Source organism: Astyanax mexicanus, chromosome 6 (genome assembly GCF_023375975.1).
Source record: "Astyanax mexicanus isolate ESR-SI-001 chromosome 6, AstMex3_surface, whole genome shotgun sequence".
Classification (NCBI taxonomy): domain Eukaryota; kingdom Metazoa; phylum Chordata; class Actinopteri; order Characiformes; family Acestrorhamphidae; genus Astyanax; species Astyanax mexicanus.
Window position 1 is genome coordinate 9,355,731 of NC_064413.1, and position 19,444 is coordinate 9,375,174.

At 41.3% G+C, this 19,444-nt stretch overlaps 1 protein-coding gene across 2 annotated transcripts in view; it reads right to left on the reverse strand.

Moving 5' to 3' along the window:
* The window catches only part of col14a1a (collagen, type XIV, alpha 1a), a 120,447-nt gene that overhangs the window by 17,507 nt on the left and 83,496 nt on the right, over nt 1-19,444 (reverse strand). For both annotated transcript variants that reach the window (XM_049480203.1, XM_049480204.1), the window contains exons 33-38: nt 15,144-15,302; nt 11,560-11,637; nt 11,143-11,229; nt 9,391-9,444; nt 9,068-9,163; nt 7,682-7,735 (exon numbers count right to left, since the gene is read on the reverse strand). In XM_049480203.1, the coding sequence (XP_049336160.1) occupies nt 7,682-7,735; nt 9,068-9,163; nt 9,391-9,444; nt 11,143-11,229; nt 11,560-11,637; nt 15,144-15,302 (528 nt within the window). The remainder of the gene's footprint in view (nt 1-7,681; nt 7,736-9,067; nt 9,164-9,390; nt 9,445-11,142; nt 11,230-11,559; nt 11,638-15,143; nt 15,303-19,444) is intronic.

Sequence of the window (19,444 nt, forward strand, 5' to 3'; positions counted from 1 at the left end):
GATTGGCTTCCCTTCCCCCTTTTAAAGTGTAATTTTGCTAGAAAGCATGTAGTTCTTGCTCTTTTTAAAATACAATAGGTCACTCCGAGTTGCATACACATGCTGCATGTAAAACTCTTCTTCTACTTCTACTTCTATTAGCCAATAAAAGGAAATAGAAAAAACGTTTAAATCAGGAAAAGCTCTGGCCTGACATCAACCAGTAAATTAGGATTAACATGCACACGTTCACACAGGGCGTGTCAGGAAAGGGACATCACGTCAGACGACAATAGAATAAAGAAAGCTGCTCAGTGGAGACAATGTGGATTATCATCCACGGGTGCCTGAACCCTTAAAAAGGACTGGTGATGCCCCTGGTAACGAGTAACGATGCAGCATATAAAATTATATTGGAGTAAAAGTATTTAAAGTACTTAAACGACGTATGGAAAATATGTAGTGGAGTAAAAGCAGAAGAAAAAAAATAGCATTAATATAGAAATAGATACAGCTTTTTAAAAACAAATAACGGCTTTGATTCAAACAAAAATGGGAAATAACAAAATCAAACGAGAAGCCAAACTTGATTTAGATTTTTTCCCCAGCATCCTCATTCAGATTTTCATTTCACCTTAAATGTTCACTGCAGTAACACAGACAGTCATCCTCTATCAGTAAAATGTTTATTTCTTTTAATGTTTAAAATGTTCCTCTCTCACCCTCCGTGCTCTGTTCTTAAACTGCATTTAATCACAATATTATGACCTTAATCATGATATTAAGACGTTAATCTTGTAATATTAAGACTTTATTTGCGATTCCACTAAAGCTGGAGCATTAGCATTAGCGTCTAACTGCTAATGGTAATGCTAATGCTGCTTCAGCAGTGCTAGCCACGGATAGCAGCAAGCTACAAGTTAATAATACTTTCCTCTGAACGGCCAAAGAGCTAGCGCTTAGTTAGCGACTAATGCTAATACTGCTGGAGAACCTTGCCTGAAATTTCTGTATAACACTGCACTTCAGGGGAGTGACTTTACTGCTCCTTACAACCTGACTGGTATGATTAATTCATAAGGTGCACTGAATTATAAGGTGCACTGACAATTAAAAAAAAAAAAAAAGGATTTTAAGTGTGCTTTATAGAGCCACAAATACAGTAAATTATTGTATTTAGTCCAAGCTCTTTGTAAGAGAGAATGAGGTGGTTTTCATCAACTTCTACTTACTTACTTGTCCACTTCATTCCCATTAAGACATAAGGCTGCAACTGTTTTCCTCCACTTGGATCTGTTTTTGCCTAACACCTCGACCTCCTCCCAAGTATGTTTTAACTTTTTGAACTGTTTTTGCATTGTTCGGCACCAGGTGGTCTTGGGTCTACCCAGTCTCCTCTTTCCCTAAGGTTTTCATTTCAGTGCTACTTTTGGAATGTGGCTGTCTGTCATATGGATCACGTGACCAAAACAACTGAGTCTTCTTGGTTTGAGATCTATCAGAATCCTATGGTAATTGGTCTTTTTGTAAAGGTTGGCATTGCTGATTTTCTCCGGCCAGTAAATGTTACATATCTTCCTGAGGCATTTGTTGTGGGATGTAGTTACCTTCTGGATGTCTTTCTTTACTATGCACCAGCATTCAGAACCGTACAGCAGAACATTCACTATTCAGCAGAAATTTCTATTGTACAACTTGATCTTGGTCTTCAGGCTGAATTAGCTGCCCTTTCCGATGTTGTTAAGTTTGGAAAAAAGCATTACATGTTTTGGCCAGTCTGGACTTGATGTCTTCACCAGTGCCATTTTATTTACCCATGATGCAACCCAGGTAGACGAAGTCTTCCACTTCCAAGTTTGTGTCCATCGATAGTTGTTTCAGTCTGGTCAGGTGCTTAGATGTACAGGACCTTGGTCTTGGTGGTACTGACATATAAGCCTGTCTGGTTGGCATGCTGGCTGGCTGATAGAACTGAATAAATGTGTTTTAAATGTATTTGGTATACAGACAAGATTATGATAGTGTGCATGTTAGTGTGAAATATATTTTGAAAATAAATGCAATGTACATATAAATGCAGTGTGCATATAAACATGTTAACTTTGTAAAATACTACAAATAAACTTCTACTCCAAATGTTTCATATGATCGATTACAGTTCTGGAAAGAGGTTATAGTTCTGGTCTTCTGTCTACAGTTCTTGTCTATAGTATTGCTTTTTTACTCAGCCTGTATGTGTGTGTGTGTGTGTGTGTGTGTGAACAGTGATGGTCTTTGTGTCCTGTGTGGACGACCGCTCTCTGGGATTTTTCAGCCCACTGTCGGCAGATTCTCATCAAAGCTCTATTCTTTTAGAAATGAAAGTGTCGCTGTGAAGCTGCAGAGCCATCAGAGTGACATTCAGAAAATTAAAGCCGCCTAAACTTTCATTTTGGGGGAGGAGGAATCTCACACTGGAGCTCTGTGGGGAGGTTACAGACATGTAAAATCAGACAGCAGCAGATTATGAAGTCTCCACTCAGGGGAAAAATAAAAAAGTATTATTAATGCACATTATACTAAAAAACAAAATAAACCCTTATAAAATGTAAAAAATATCTGTCCGAAAGCAGTAAAACATGCAAATTAATATTATTATTGCTCCCGGTCTCCTCCTGAGTTATTAACTTTTACTCCAGCGTAGCAAATACAAATCTTGCTTTGAGCGCCCCCTCATGGACAACTGTACAGGTGCATTTGTTGAGGAAATGAGAGATACAAGGTGTGTCTCAATTCAGGGGCTGCATCCTTTGAAGGACTCATTTGAAGGCCGATTACGACTAGACTGTCCCATTGCGAAGACTCCTTCGAATGCAGCCGACGAATGCAGCCTACTTTTCCTCAGAAACGAAGCCTACAGTATCCCAAGATTCATTGCGTGCCGGATTATTTCAGTACGAAAAGGGTCAGCAAAGGAGTCAGCTGTATTATGTAGTATATGTAGTATTATGTAATTTATAGATATATAAATACTTATAGATATTATAAATATAATTTATATATTATATAATTTATATTATTTAGTTTATATATGTAGTATCATGTTTATGTTGTTATATGTTTATAGTTTATAGATATAAAATACTTATATATTTATTTACACAAACTAAATAATATATATATATATCTGTGTGTATATATTAATGTATTATTTAGTTTATTTATAAGTATTGGTTAGTTTATATATATAGTATTTATATATCTATAGACTACATAATACTATATATATAAACTAAATAATATTTTATTCTAATTTATTCTATTTTTCCAACTTCATTTCAAACGCCCTTTTATTTGTTTATGTTCAGTTTCACCCGTTAACATTTAAAACATTTAAGTATTTGCACAGATAATTAACCTGGACTTAATTAATTTATTTTGTGGTCTGAAGCAAAACTAGAATCATCTCTGCCTCATTTCTCAGCTCTGACTTTGGTTGCTGAAATAAGCCGGCACGCAATGAATCTTGGGATACTGTTGGCTGTGAAGGATACACCGGGGTGGATCCTTCGTTCCCAAGGAAAAGAAGGCTGCATTCGTCGGCCGCATTCGAAGGAGCCTTTGAAATGGGACAGCCTAGTCGCACCGCTGTGACGTAATCTGGTAAACTGGTAGACTGAGGTGGTAGAGCAAAATTACAGGACAGAGTTACACAGTTCTGGAGAGAGGAACCGAGCAGCATTACCAAAGTTCCTCAGCGCAGTATCAGTATAGAGACACTACACTTCTCCCTCCCTCACTACAGTCAGTGAATTATCATCAGGATTCTGAAGCTGTTTTAAGATACACCTGATATAGAATGTTCCAAATCCAACTCTTCCAACTCCTGGAATTCCTCAGACTTCTCCAACTCCCTCTATTCCTCTTGGCTTTCCCAACCTCCCCTGCCTCCACTAACTCCCACATCGCACGTAGTTCTTTAGACTCTCCTGACTCCTCTGAATTCAAAATTCTTAGTCTTCCACTAATTCCCCCAACTCCCCTACCTCCTCCAACTTCCCCAACACCTTGGACCACAACTTCACTGCCTCAACTGACTTCCTGACTCCCCCAACTCCTCTAAATCCCACTACTCCCCTGCCTCCACTGACTCCCCCAACATGTTCAACTCCCCTGAATCCCCAAAATCCAACAACTCCCCTAAAAAAAACATAACTCCTCTAATTCCCACAAATCTCCAGACTCTTCTAACTCCTCTAAATCCCACAACTTCTCTGAGTCCTGTGACTTTCCAAACTCTCAAATTTCCCTTACTTTTTAGATTCCATAACTCATCCGCCTCCTCTAATTCCCCTGGCTCCTCCGGCTCTTTTGACTCCCTGATCTCCCCTGACTCCTCTGACTCCCCAAGTCCCCTGGCTCCTTTGTCTCACATAACTCGACCCAATCTCTAACATCTCCCTGACTCCTCTAATTCCTCTGTCTCCCCCAACTGCCCTTACTCTTCAGACTACTCCAGCTCTCTTGACTCCTCCAACTCCATGTAGAGTCACACAACTCCCCTGACCTTTTCAACTTCTCCAAGTACTCTGCCTGCACCAACTCCTCTTACACACCCAATTCCCCCTCGCTCCTCTGACTCACGTAACTCAACTCAATCCCTCAAGTCCTCTAACTTCCTGATCTCCCTTAGTTCGGCCATTTCCCCGAAATCCCCTTACTTCTCAGACTCCTACAACTTCCCCAACTCCCCTGCCTCCTCCAACTCCCATGACTTCTTTGACTCCGCCAATTCCTCTGACTTCCCTAACACTCCTGGCTCCTCAAATCTCCTTTATGGCAAGACTCCCCTTCTCTGCCTCCACTGATTCTTCTTACACTCCCAACTCCCCTGGCTCCTGCAACTCATGTAACTCAATTTAATTCCCCAAATCCTCTGACTCCCTGTTCTCCCCTAGTTTCTCGATTTTCCTTAAATCCCCTTACTTCTCAGACTCCTACGACTTCCCCAACTCCCCTGCCTCCTCCAACTCCCCTGCCTCCAACATCTTCCCTTCCCGACTCCTTTGACTTCCTGATTTCCCTTAGTTCGTCCATTTCCCCGAAATCCCCTTACTCCTCAGACTCCTACAACTTCCCCAACTCCCCTGCCTCCACCAACTTCCCTGACTCCTTTGACTCCCCCTAACACTCCTGACTCCTCCAATCCCCTTAATGGAAAGACTCCCCTTCTCTGCCTCCACTGATTCTTCTTACACTCCCAACTCCCCTGGCTCCTCCAACTCACATAACTCAATTTAATTCCCCAAATCCTCTGACTCCCTGTTCTCCCCTAGTTTCTCAATTTTCCTTAAATCCCCTTACTTCTCAGACTCCTACGACTTCCGCAACTCCCCTGCCTCCAACATCTTCCCTTCCCGACTCCTTTGACTTCCTGATTTACCTTAGTTCGTCCATTTCCCCGAAATCCCCTTACTCCTCAGACTCCTACAACTTCCCCAACTCTCCTGCCTCCTTCAACCCCCTCCACAACATCCCTAAATCCCACAACTCCCCTGGCTCCGTTGATTTTCACAACTCCCCTGCCTCCGTTGATTCTCACAACTCCCCTGACTCCCGTGACTTCCCTGGCTTTTCCGACTCACTTAACTCCACTCAATCCCCCAACTCCTCTGACTTCCCCAACTCCTCTGACTTCCTCAACTCCTCTGACTTGCTCAACTCCTCTGACTCCTCCAACTCCTCTGACTTGCTCAACTCCTCTGACTTGCTCAACTCCTCTGACTTGCTCAACTCCTCTGACTCCTCCAAATCCTCTGACTCAACTTCCCTGCCTCCTTCCAGTCTTTTTTCTTCACTAATTCCCCTGAGTTCAACGACTCCCCCGACTCCCCCAACTCGCTGACTCCCACAACTCTTTTTCAAACAGTCTCAACAGCAGCCATCAGTTATTAATAATGGCACCAGCAGCTAATCATTTCCTTTTGAGTGATTCCATTATGTCTTGTGGCAGAGGGCCACACGGTGTGTGTCTGTGTGCGTGTTTGTGTGTGTGTTTGAGACTGCCAAGTGAATTAGTTGTTTAGGAAGCCCTATCTCAAAGAACTGAACTTATCAGCACACATAATTCCCCCCTGACATTATACACAGTGTGTGTGTGTGTGGGTGTGTGTGTGGGTGTGTGTGTGTGTTAGAGTAAGGAAGCTAATGGGGCATTGTTTTTTTCCGTAATGTAGCTGTCTGTCAGAGTGTGTATACTCATTAGCACACACTTCACACACATCCACCTCAACTCCATCAGCTCCAAGTGTCTCTGGATCCTCTAAACTACTGGATCATTAAGGAATGATCTTAGTCCAATGTCTACTCTGTTTACTCTGACAGGTTTAGACTACAGCATGTTTGGGTTTCAGTTTGAGGAGCTGCTGTTGTTCTGTAACAGTTTCAGGAGATTAGTGGTGTTTCTGGATTTCTGTAGCAACACTGCAGCCGTACATGTTTTCTTATGACAAATGGGATTATGCCTCAGATCCATAGCAACCACCTGAGATAACATAGCAAATGCTTAGCAACAGAGCTAGCATAGCACCTGCGTTGTACACCACACTAACATTCATCTGAAATTGCCTACACACCATAATCCAGGGTTTGCAACTAATATGCACTGTCTGTGAGACTCCATGATATGCAATTAGCGTTAATTTCTTTCATTTTCCAGACCCCTCACTCCCCTCCAGAACAACCTACCTATTTACTTGAGTAAGTTCCTGAGTAAAGAGTGAAGGTAAAGGGCTTTTTTGGATGTTAAAGGGGACATACTGTACCTCTTTTTACATTTATTACAAGTTAGAATAGGTCTATGGGTTATACAAAGGTATTTAAACAAAATCACTCTCACAAAAGATCTCATCAGCTGTATTCCTGACAGTCCCTTTCAGAATGGGACTCATTTATGCAAAAAAATAAGCTGTTGCATGTTATGCTGAGCGTTTACCATTAAACTTGTTCATCAACAAGCTTGTCAACCTAATAGTTAAAAAAATATATAATATTTGCAAGCACGTACATCTCCCTCATCTGCTGACTTGCCAGGGACAGTAAGTACAGATCCCTCCCTCAGAAGAAGTCTGCTGACTAATCCTGCTGTGTACTGTCTGAGGTTCTCAACCAGCAGACCAAAATGGTGTTTCTTCAACTGATCTAGTGGGTGGGGCTCTGGTGGGGGTTGAAGAATGAGGGGTGGTGCCATGGTGTTTCTATGCAGGGCTCCTTATTGTGGTATTGTCACAATAAGGGAGCATCCAAATATCTCATAGAAGCAAATGATTCCTGACACCAAGATCTTTTAGCTGATTTATAGAAAACGGATGGATGGATCAGTGAAAATCTACAATGGTATGAAATAGTAAAGTATAAAAAAAATAATTTAGTTGTTGAGAATGTTGAGAAGTTGATGGAGTTAGAATGGAATAATTATTTGTATCTGTCTATGTAATGATTATATATTTAAGTGATATTAGAGTTAAAGGACCGTGAAACTGAAAGGAGGCCCTATAAGTACTCTGTTGAGCACCACTAGCTTTAATACAACATGATATATCTTGTATCTGCCTTGAATATAAGCACATGCCAGGTGCATTTTTGTCAATAAGTTTATGTATATATAATAATATAAAATAAGCTTTAAAGATTATTTGCAGCTGCAGACTGTCAGTGGTCTTACCTGAGCACCAGGCAGGCCTGGGTCTCCTTTTTCTCCTTTCTCCCCTGAAGCTCCCTGAGGTGAGACACACAATAACACAGACAGAGGAAATCAGAAACGTCTACTGCCGACTTCCTACTGTGGGTGAGACTCAGCCTGACCATTAATTTAGGCTGTAACAAAAAAAAACCTGCATGACGCTCTCAGATACTCCAGAACACAATTAATTTAAAATCAGTAATGTGTAATTACGTCACCATGTAATCTGCCCCCCAACACGCTTGTGGTGAGAACATGATCTGGTCTCGATCCGACCCAACTATCAAAAATCCTTATTTTTAATTGAGCTAAACTGCTGGTAATGCACGGTTTAATCTAATGTATAAGCCAGATAATATACTGCAATGAACAAATGCCGTCTCTGCTGCTCCATGCTGTTTACACATGCAGTATGTGCAGCGTTCACTGCACAAATGTTGAAAAGATCAATTGATTAATGTTTTGTGATCACTATTTTTTTTTTGTGTTATATATTTGGAATGTGATATTCTTCTATTACAATCATTATAATAGATTTCCTTAATATATTATTAAGGTAGAGGCTTTATTTAATCCCACGTTAAGTTTTTGTCTTTACCTGCACTGTATTTTATAGCCATTTGCAGTATGAGTATGTTGTTGTTTTTTTGTTTGTGCAAAAATAAAGAATACAAAGAAAAATACAAAATACACATCCGAGCTGCACATCCCATTGAAAACACTGCGTTTGAATTTTCAGCGTTTTGTGTTAAAGCAGCTTCACACTGCACAGATATATGTGCTGGAACACAGAATCTTCTCACTATATTTATATGCATATTTTCTTGCTTCTGCACCAGACAGATCAGACCAATCAGAGCAGCCAATGTGCTTGCATGATTTATTGGTGCACATTTAGCGGGAAAACAAACCGAGGGAGAAAACGCGTTAAATAAACAAATCATTAACTCATCTGAACCATAGAAACCAATTACAGGTGTAAAAACACCTTTTCATAGCAAACTAAGTTCTAATTCAGGAATCCTTACAGCCAAGCTGAGATGTTTACAAAAAGTAAAAAAAAAAAAAAAGTTTCCTCTATCCTATTTATCATGCATTCTTTATTCCAGCCCCACACATTGGCTTTATCTCCCCTCAAACATACAATTAAATACTAGTATTTAAATTGACAACACTAATATAAATATAATTGCAATTCACATTTCTTACATTCATCATTTTATTTACATTAAAATATCCACTATAAAAACTTAAGAAGTGTCTTAGGAAGAACAAGTGTGATTAATCACACTTAATCTCAAAATATTGTTGTGATTATTCTGGAAAAAAAAAATGTATTCGATTAACACCACTAGTAAAAAGTCTTACCGGTGGCCCCTGCATGGAAAGCCCACTCGGCCCCTGTGGTCCAGAGGGTCCCTGCAGTCCTGGTGGTCCTCTTTCACCAGCCGGACCTTGAGGTCCCTGCAGTAATCAAACATGTTATTTTGGGCAAATTTTATTGGAAATCCATCAAATAATTCTACCAGTCCACCTTAAATGCACCAGAATTCCCAGAAGTAATGCATGGTTAAGGTGGACAAGAAGCCTGATTAACAATTATTTGATTGAATAATGCAGTTAGTGCCTGGGATTATATATTAATTATATTATATTTATTATATTGGAATAAATATTTTATTAATATTTACCTCAGAGCCTGGTTCCCCCCGATCACCTCGAGGACCTCTAATACCAGGACCACCCTATACAACACACACACACACAAACACACACACACACACACACACACACGAATATAGAAAAATGATTACTGCAGTAAACCTACATTCTGGATTTTAATATTATTAAAGCATAAAGGTGACAGACGGTCAGTACAGCATTCTTTAGCTTCCATGGGAGGTAGCAAAAGTCATATAACATAATACTACATCAGATATCCATATTAATGAGATGACAGGACATTAACTGCTATATGAAGGGGATTACTTGCATAGCTAATCATGTCGCCAGTATGTGGATAAAGTCCTTTGACTCCCGCCTTTCAGCAAAAACGGCCAATCAGCTAGCTGGTTGTGCAGAGAGCCTGATAGTGGGGAAGACCCTTCTCATTGTGGAGATGTGCGCAGGTGCAGCAGCCATAACAAGCCTAAAAATCCTGTTTTTGTTCATTATTGAGTTGAACTCTATAAACTAGTAATTAGTTTTTTTTTTATCAGATTTTATGAGTTATTTTAAATCTGTTTCTCTCTTACCATTCAAACAGATGGACGGCTGATCATGCATGACTGGAAATAAGTACACAGCATGTTGCAAAGATGGCTGCAGAGTGAATCAACTGGCCTCTAAGGACTTTGACTTGATTGTAGTATATTCTTTTTATTATAATTTTCGGTGGCTTTTTATTACTGAATTTTTCGCTCTATTTTTCGACGCACTGGATTAAAAGGCACACTTACAAAAAACGTCTTTTTTTTGGCCTATTTTCATACATAAGGCACACCAGATTATAAGGCGCATTTTATGTGACACTAGTTACTAGTAGTAGGAACAGGGGTGTCGCCATGCTTTCCTTCTTAATTCAGGACCTAAACTGTAATTCTTACAAAAACATTTCAGAAGAGTCAAAAATGTTGAGTGCTGGATGTAAATCTACACAGATTTCTGTTTATTTACAGTAAGCACAGATTTACAGATTTCCACTAAAGCTAGAGCATTAGCATGTTAGCAGTTAGCGGCTAGCAGCTATTGCCTCCCAACAGAGCTACACTGAGGAACCCTGATTGTTCCGGTAAGCCAGGGTGATATTAGCTAGCGGTTCGTCCCACATAGCTTGTTTTAACACAGTAAACATGCAGGCTACAGTCTGACATACTTACCTCAGAACAGCCAAAAAGCTAGCGCTCAGCCCAGTTTGTGGCCAATGCTAATGCTGCTCCAGCAGTGCTAGTCAGGGTTAGCAGCAAGCTACAGGCTGATAATAATGACCTCTGAATTACCAAAGCGCTGCTTCATGTGGTTAGCAGCTAATGCTAATGCTGCTGAAGAGCATTGAAACTCATTGAGCATTGAACTGAAACTCCTGTATAACGGTGTACTTTAGAAGAGTGGCTTTACTGCTTCTCACAACCAGACTGGTAAAATTCATATATAAGATGCATCGGATTATAAGACACACTGATGATTTTTGGGAAAATTAATGGATTTTAGGTGCGTCTTATAGTGCAAAAATACAGTATTTAAACTATTATTTAAGGGTATCTTTGACTTTAGCCGAGGCTTTGGTACACAACTAGCATGAAAGCTCATTTATTTCTGCTGACTTTGAGAATAAAGTCAGAATATTTCAATTAATGGTTGATAACATTTTGCATTTAGTAGCCTAAGAATAGACGTCTCTGAAGCATCACTGTGTTTAGGAGGAAGAGAAGAAAGAGTCTTACTGGTGGTCCTGAGGGTCCTGGAGGTCCTTTACTCTCCTGAGAGCAGGTACATGCATGGGGCAGCGCAGGACAGTCCTGTTCTACTCTCTAAAGAGACACAAATAGAAGGTTTAACTCACTGTAATTGTGATCAGTTCAATAGTGTGCAGTGTGTGTGTGAATGGGTTGCTCTGTGGTTTTCTGGGCACTCAGTCTCAGAGAGGCAGCCCTGACCTCAGAGTGACCACAGTAATTCTGCTGCTGGAGATGGATCGTTTTCTGTGGATCTGGCAACTGTCCTGTTGTGTGTGTGTGTGTGTGTGTATGTGTGTGTGTGTGAGAGACAGAGATGGTCTGGTGTGTATTGGCTGGTTGGATGGACACTCTGATGGAGTGCTGTTCTGCAGAGGGGTGACAGAGTAATCAGTTCACTCTCACCAGGCCTGGAAGCTCACAGCACTGATCCCTCCCCGCCCACGAAGTGCTGCACACGATATCAAACATCTGCAGCTGGAACTGTGGACACACACACACACACACACACACATGCAAGATTCATATTAGCTTTACTAGTAAGACTCTAATGATAATAATATTGACAGAGCATTACATACAGTGGTATAAATAAAAGTTTGAGCACCCCTGATAATTTTTATGATTTTCCTTTATACATCATTGATTGTTGAGATCAGCCATTTCTGTAAAATATGTCATATATCAAATGAACACAGTGATATTTGAGAAGTGAAATAAGTTTATAGGATTTACAGAAAGTGAGCAATAATGATTTAAACAAAATTAGGCAGATGCATAAATTTGGTCCCCAACAGAAAAAAAATACATCAATATTTAGTAGATCCTCCTTTTGCAGAAATAAAAGCCTCTAAATGCTTCCTATAGCTTCCAATAAAAGTCTGGATTCTGGTTGAAGGTATTTTGGATCATTCTTCTCTACAAAACATTCAAATCATCTCCAGTTCAGTCGGGTTTGATGGTTTCTGATCATGAACAGCCCACTTTAAATCACACCACAGATTTACAATAATATTCAGGTCTGAGGACTGAGATGATCATTCCAGAATGTTGTACTTATTCCTCTGCATGAATGTTTTAGTAGATTTTGAGCAGTGTTTAGTGTTTAGTGTTTAGGGTCGTTGTCTTGTTGAAGTATCCAGCCCCGGCACTTTAACTTCAACTTTCTCACTGATTCTTAAACATTGTTCTGAAGAATCTGCTGATATTAACTGGAATCCATGTGACCCTCAACTTTAACAAGATTCCAGTACCTGTACTGATCACACAGCCCCACAGCATGATGAACCACCACCACATTTTACTGTGGGGAGCAGAAAAGTGTTTGTATTGGAATGCTGTGTTCTTTTTCCTCCATGCATAAATAACCGCCCTTCAAATAACTCAGTTTTAGTTTCATCAGTGCACAGAACCTGACTTCTCCAAATGTGCTTTAGCATTTAGAGTAGCCTGCTTAGCTAGTTAATATCCTACCATGGGAAGCCTGGTCTTACAAGAGTGTACACTTACATGCTTAGCTGGACTGTATTTAGCATTTAACGGTGGTGTTAATATTTATTATTTTTATTTCTGATTTGATATTATAGATTAACATGGACACGAAAGTAAGTTCAGAACACTTTACTAAACAGTGTTTCTTTAAGACACAGGTTAGAATATGAAAGCTGATAAAGGATGATGTGCCCACCACATTATTTGCCTGGACAGATAGTTCAGTGAAGTCTGTAAGGAGAACTGTAGTTAGACCAACTACAGGGTTATTTTTCTAGTCACTGAGTTAGTTAGTAACTAATTAGCCAGCAATTAGCTAACACACGAGTTTTCAAAACACAAAACAAAGGCAATTATCTAGCTACCTTCCATATCCTGCACATAACCCTCAATCCAGTTGTTGTAGCCTTTAGTAAAACAGTTGGGAGAATCTAACACATATTTTCTGTCCATTTATGTACAGCTGCTTTCACCATTAATTCAGGGAGGTGTTTAAGGTTAGTTCTCCACACACGTACAGGTACTGCCATTTAAACTGGTGGATATTCTGCTTGCTTCTTTACTGTCTTGGAGATTCCGGTTTAGGATATACCCCAAGCCTCACTTGTGTTTCACCATGGGCGTGGAGTAAATAGAGATATTTTGTTGATGTTTCTTTGGGTTTTTCTTTGGAATCATTCAACAGAATTCTGCAATAAGGCTTCTATATGTTTTTTTTCTTCATTTAGTGTAGCTGTGCTCACTGAGTGGATCCTAGACCTCACTTCATTACAGCACAATTGGATAGTTTACACTAAATTGAAAAAGGAATATTGATGTGTGCAGAGAGCTCTGCAGGCTCTTCCTCTTTAGTGCATTTACTGCAGTGCTGAAGCTACCTGACGCAGTGCTGGTGAGGCTGAGGTAGAAATACTGAAGTGTGTGTTCTGGTACGGTGCTGTCCAGGATGAAAAATACAGTAATAGCTCCAACACTCTACAGTATTTGCCCCTATAGATTTCTTTTGTTTTTGCTTGTTTAATTTTTTTTCCAGATTAACAAACACATTTTAATATCAGACAAAGATAATCATTTTTTAATAATTTAAATAATTTAAATAATAGTTTCATTTTTTAAGGGAAAAAAAAAACTATTTAAACAAATCTAGCACTGTGTAAAAAAGTGTTTCCCCCTAAATGTAGTTGTGTCACCCTTGGCGGCAACAACTGCAATCAAACTTTTCCGATAACTGACAATAAGCCTTAAACAGTCTGTTTAAGATCATGCCACAGCATCTTAATCAGACTTTGACTAGGCAACTCCAAAACCTTCATTCAGTTATTTATTTTTAAGCCATTCAGAGGTGGACTTGTTTGTGAGCTTCAGGTCACTGTCCTGCTGCAGAACCCAAATACGCCTGAGCTTAAGGTCACAAACTGATGGAAAGTGATTCCTCCGCTAGGATTTTCTGGTAGAAAGCATTTCAATTCAAGGTTCCATCTATTACAGAAATTGGTCCAGACCCTGAAGCAGCAAAGCAGCCCCAGACCATCACACTACCACCACCATGTTTTATGTTCAGTATGATGCTTTTTATCTAAAATACTGTGTTAATTGTACACCAGACACACCTTCCGTCAGCCCACAAAATATGTTCCCAAAGTGCTGGGGATCATCAAGATGCTGGCAAATATAAGACGGGCCGTTTGTGTTCTTTTTGGTCAGCAGTGTTTTTTGCCTTGGAACTCTTCCATTAATATTATTTTCATCCAGTCTCTTTCTTATTATTGAATCATTAACACTGACCCTAAATGAGGCGGGTGTGGCCTGAAGTTCTTTAAGGGTTGCTATGGATTCTTTTGTGACCTCCTGAATGAGTTGTCCATGCCCTTTTGGAGTAATGTCGGTACTCCTGGAAAGGTTCACCAGTGTTTCATGTTTTCTTCATTAGTGAATAATAGCTCTCACTGTGGTTCCCAAAGCTTTAGAAGATGACTTTGTAACCTTTTAAACACTGATAGATGATCAATGATTTTGTTTTCTCATCTGTTTTTGAATTTCTTCAGATCTTCAGATTCTTCAGTATAAATGTGCTGCTTTTTGAGAGCTTTTTAGCTGCTTCATGTTGTCAGACAGGGCCTATTTAAGAAATGTCTTGATTGTACAGGTCTGACAGTAATCGGGCCTGTTTGTGGTTATTAGTGAAATTTAAAACCAGCTTTTCAAAAAGTGTAATTAATTACAGTTAATGTATTGGGGGTAATGACGTTTTCCCATAATCTTCATTTTAAAAAGTGCTTTTTATATTTACTCATGTTATGCTTGTCTGATATTAAAGTTTGTTTGATAATCTGATGAATGTAAGTATAGCAAAAAGCAAAAACAAAAGAAATCTGTAAAGGGCAAATCCTCTTCACTGTATATCATACACACTAAATAAACAATTTTACATTCCTTCACTGCAACCCTCCCCCAGAGTTCTGCAGTAAATCTGAGTTGTTATTAGATCAGGTTCTTACTGTAGCAGAGTTGTCTCTCTTCCCACGAGATCGCACCATCCGACCCAGAACCTCCACGCCGTCTACAGTGATATTCCCCGCTGCACTGATGGGCTTCTGTCCCACCATCCTGCAGTCCATCACCAACTTTACAGAGGTCTTACTGACCACCATGTGGAGCTGCATACACATACACATACACAACAAACACATTTATCAACATGAAGTCTGTCATTAAATATCCTAAACACATTTATATAGCGCACCACACCTTATATTCAGAGGTGTTGTAGATTAATACTAAAGTCATCCAAACTATGAAGAAATACATACGGAATAATATGTTTTATATGAACATGCTTTATATTTTAGATTATTCAAAGTAGGCACATTTTCCTTAGATCTTAGCTGGATTTTCTCAGTCAGCTTTATGAGGTACAGTCACCTGGAATTCAGGCGTTCAGTTAACAGCTGTGCTGAACTTGTAAAGAGGTAATTACTTGAATTTCTTGTCTCTTAATGTGTTTGAGAGAGTCAGTAGTTGTAAAGTTGTGAAGAGGTAGAGTTGGTATACAGTTCATAGCTCTATTTGAGTAATGTTCTAATCCATATTATGGCATGAACTACTAAACTAAGTAAAGAACAAAATACTTTAAGAAATGAAGGTCTATTAATAAAAAAAAGCAATAACTTTAAAAGTATCCTTGAGTGCAGCTGAAAATACCATCAAAAACATTATGATAAAACTGGCTCTCATCAGGACCGCCCCAGGAAAGGAAGAGCAAGAGTTACCTTGGTTATTAAGGATAAGTTCATTAGAGTTACCAGCCTCAGAAACTGCAAGTTAACAGCTCCCCAGATAAGAGCACCTAAATGCTTCACAGAGTATTTTAGCTTGTTTAACAGTTTTTAAGTTACTACATGATTCCTTATGTGTTCCTTCATATTCTTGATGACTTCAATGAGAAGGTGTGTCAAATATTGACTGTATATACTGTTCTGTACTGTATATAGATATAAACCATCATAATTTTTAAACCAACTTCAAACATTCAAACGTTCCTTTTGTACTATTATACCACAGTTAGTTCCAACCCTGCAATGTGATTGGCTGAGAGGCATTCTATGAGTGCCATTATCAGCCAGTAATGCACTGTAACTGAAGCTATCTATGTATTACTCTGCTGCATACAGGTAACCTAGCAGCGATGCAGTGCTTACAAGCCAAACAGTACAGCTACAAACAGAGCAGCAATAGAACTATTTTTACAGATCATATTTTCTCGTCCTCTTCAACTCAAAATCTTTCAATAAACAGTGATAATGGAACTGCGGTTCCACTATGGCAATAATACACTTGAGGTTTGTGTTATAACGTAAAATATTGGCACTCCTGTGCTGATCTACGGCACAAGGCCATTATTGCATGTTATGGCACAAACCTCGTGCTATTATTGCCTTAACACATTATAAGATTTGCTAAGCATTTTGCATTTTGAATGGGTGGGACTAAACTGTAGCAGGTTAAATAGACAGGACAAAACAGTGTGTAATATTTCATAATAAAAGTCAAAATTAACAGTGCTTACAGCAGTAATAAACATTGTTTAATACATGTTAGTGCTTAAGAATGTTGTAATTGATGATGAATTTAGTTGCAACATTAGTTACAAAAAATCTCTTATAGTACTGTTAGTAAGTGTATCCTTATTGTTCATTACTGCAAAGAACCCAACTTTTGGGTTCTTTGGGGGGACGCCACTGTATTATTACACATCTGTCATTGATAGATGAAAAGTTTATTTATTTATTTATTTAACCTAAAGTTTGGATCCATGATTGTAGTAGATATTAGATGTTTCTGCAGAACGCTGAGTCAGCACAGCCCCCCGACGCCTTTAACACTCACAAACGCTGTGTGAGAACTGTGTGTTTATGTGTGTGTGTGTTTTTATGTGTGTGTGTGTTAAGAAACATCGAACAGCCTCTGATCTGGGCCAGACTGCACACACTGGGCTGTTTGATCTGGAGCCACAGAGCTGCATGAGGAGGATCTGTGGACAGTTCTGCTCCCAGTTTAGGATCTCCTCCAAGCCGGCGTCTCCGTCCAGCTGTAATAACAGCGCGAGTGCCCCCGGTCCCCTCGCGCAGTGCTGGTGTGGTGCGACTGCCGTGCGAGAGCGCTCACACTGAGGAAATCATTTTCAGCTGCGGTGAGAGGCATCAGCTCTGAAACTAATCCCGGTTTCACTGTTAGAATACAAAACCATCACCACATGGTACCGCTGGAACCCCTGCTTTACTGCGACCCAACCACTGTACAGCTCGAACCCCCACTCTACTGCTCTACTGCGTCCCCCGACCACTGTACAACTCAAACCCCCACTCTACTGCTCTACTGCAACCCAGCCACTGTACAGCTCAAACCCCCACTCTACTGCTCTACTGCAACCCAACCACTGTACAGCTCAAACCCCCACTCTACTGCTCTACTGCAACCCAGCCACTGTACAGCTCAAACCACCACTCTACTGCTCTACTGCAACCCAACCACTGTACAGCTCAAACCCCCACTCTACTCTGCAACCCAACCACTATACAGCTGGAACCCCCGCTCTACTGCTCTATTGCAACCTAACCACTGTACAGCTCAAACCTCCGCGCTAGTGCTCTACTGCAACCCAGCCACTGTAAAGCTGGAACCCCCGCTCTACTGCTCTACTGCAACCCAACCACTGTACAGCTCCAACCCACGCTTTACTGTGACCAAACCACTGTACAGCTCGAACCCCCGCTCTACTGCAACACAACCACTGTACAGCTCAAACCCCCGCTCTACTGCTTCCCCCAACCACTGTACAGCTCAAACCCCCGCTCTACTGTGTCCCACAACCACCGTGCAGCTCAAACTCCTGCTCTACTGTATCCCCCAACCGCTGTACATCTCCAACCCCCTCTCTACTGCGACCCAATCACTGTACAGCTCGAACCCCCACTTTACTGCGTCCCCCAACCACTATACAGCTCGAACCCCCACTCTACTGCGTCCCCCAACCACTATACAGCTCCAAACCCCGCTCTACTGCGTCCCTCAACCACTGTACAGCTCAAACCACCGCTCTACTGCGTCCCCCAACCACTGTACAACTCAAACCCCCGCTCTACTGCACCCCCCAACCACTGTACAGCTCGAACCCCCGCTCTACTGCGTCCCCCCACCACTGTACAGCTCAAATCCCCGCTCTACTATGTCCCGCAACCACTGTACAGCACGAACCCCTGCTCTACTGTGTCCCCCAACCACTGTACAGCTCAAACCACTGCTCTACTGTGTCCCCCAACCACTGTACAGCTCAAACCTCCGCTCTACTGCGCCCCCAAACACTGTACATCTCAAACCCCCACTCTACTGCGACCGAACCACTGTACAGCTCAAACCCCCACTCTACTGCGTCCACCAACCACTGTACATCTCAAACCCCCGCTCTACTGCAACCCAACCACTGTACAGCTCAACCCCCTGCTCTATTGTGTCCGCCAACCACTGTACAGCTTAAACCTCCGCTCTACTGTGTCCCCCAACCACTGTAAAGCTTAAACCCCCGCTCTACTGGGACCCAAACACTGTACAGCTTGAACCCCCGATCTACTGCAACCCAAACACTGTACAGCTGGAACCCCCACTCTACTGCGTCCATCAACCACTGTACAGCTCAAACCCCCGCTCTACTGCATCCCCCAACCACTGTACAGCTCAACCTCCGCTCTACTGTGTCCCCCAACCACTGTAAAGCTTAAACCCCCGCTCTACTGGGACCCAAACACTGTACAGCTTGAACCCCCGATCTACTGCAACCCAAACACTGTACAGCTGGAACCCCCACTCTACTGCGTCCATCAACCACTGTACAGCTCAAACCCCCGCTCTACTGCATCCCCCAACCACTGTACAGCTCAAACCCCCACTCTACTGCATCCCCCAACCACTGTACAGCTCAAACCCCCGCTCTACTGCAACCCAACCACTGTACAGCTCCAACTCCCGCGCTACTGCGTCCCCCAACCTCTGTACAGCTCGAACCCCCACTCTACTGCAACCCAATCACTGTACAGCTCGAACCCTCACTCTACTGCGTCCATCAACCACTGTACAGCTCGAACCCTCACTCTACTGTGTCCCCCAACCACTGTACAGCTCAAACCTCCGCTCTACTGCGCCCCCAAACACTGTACATCTCAAACCCCCACTCTACTGCGACCGAACCACTGTACAGCTCAAACCCCCACTCTACTGCGTCCACCAACCACTGTACATCTCAAAC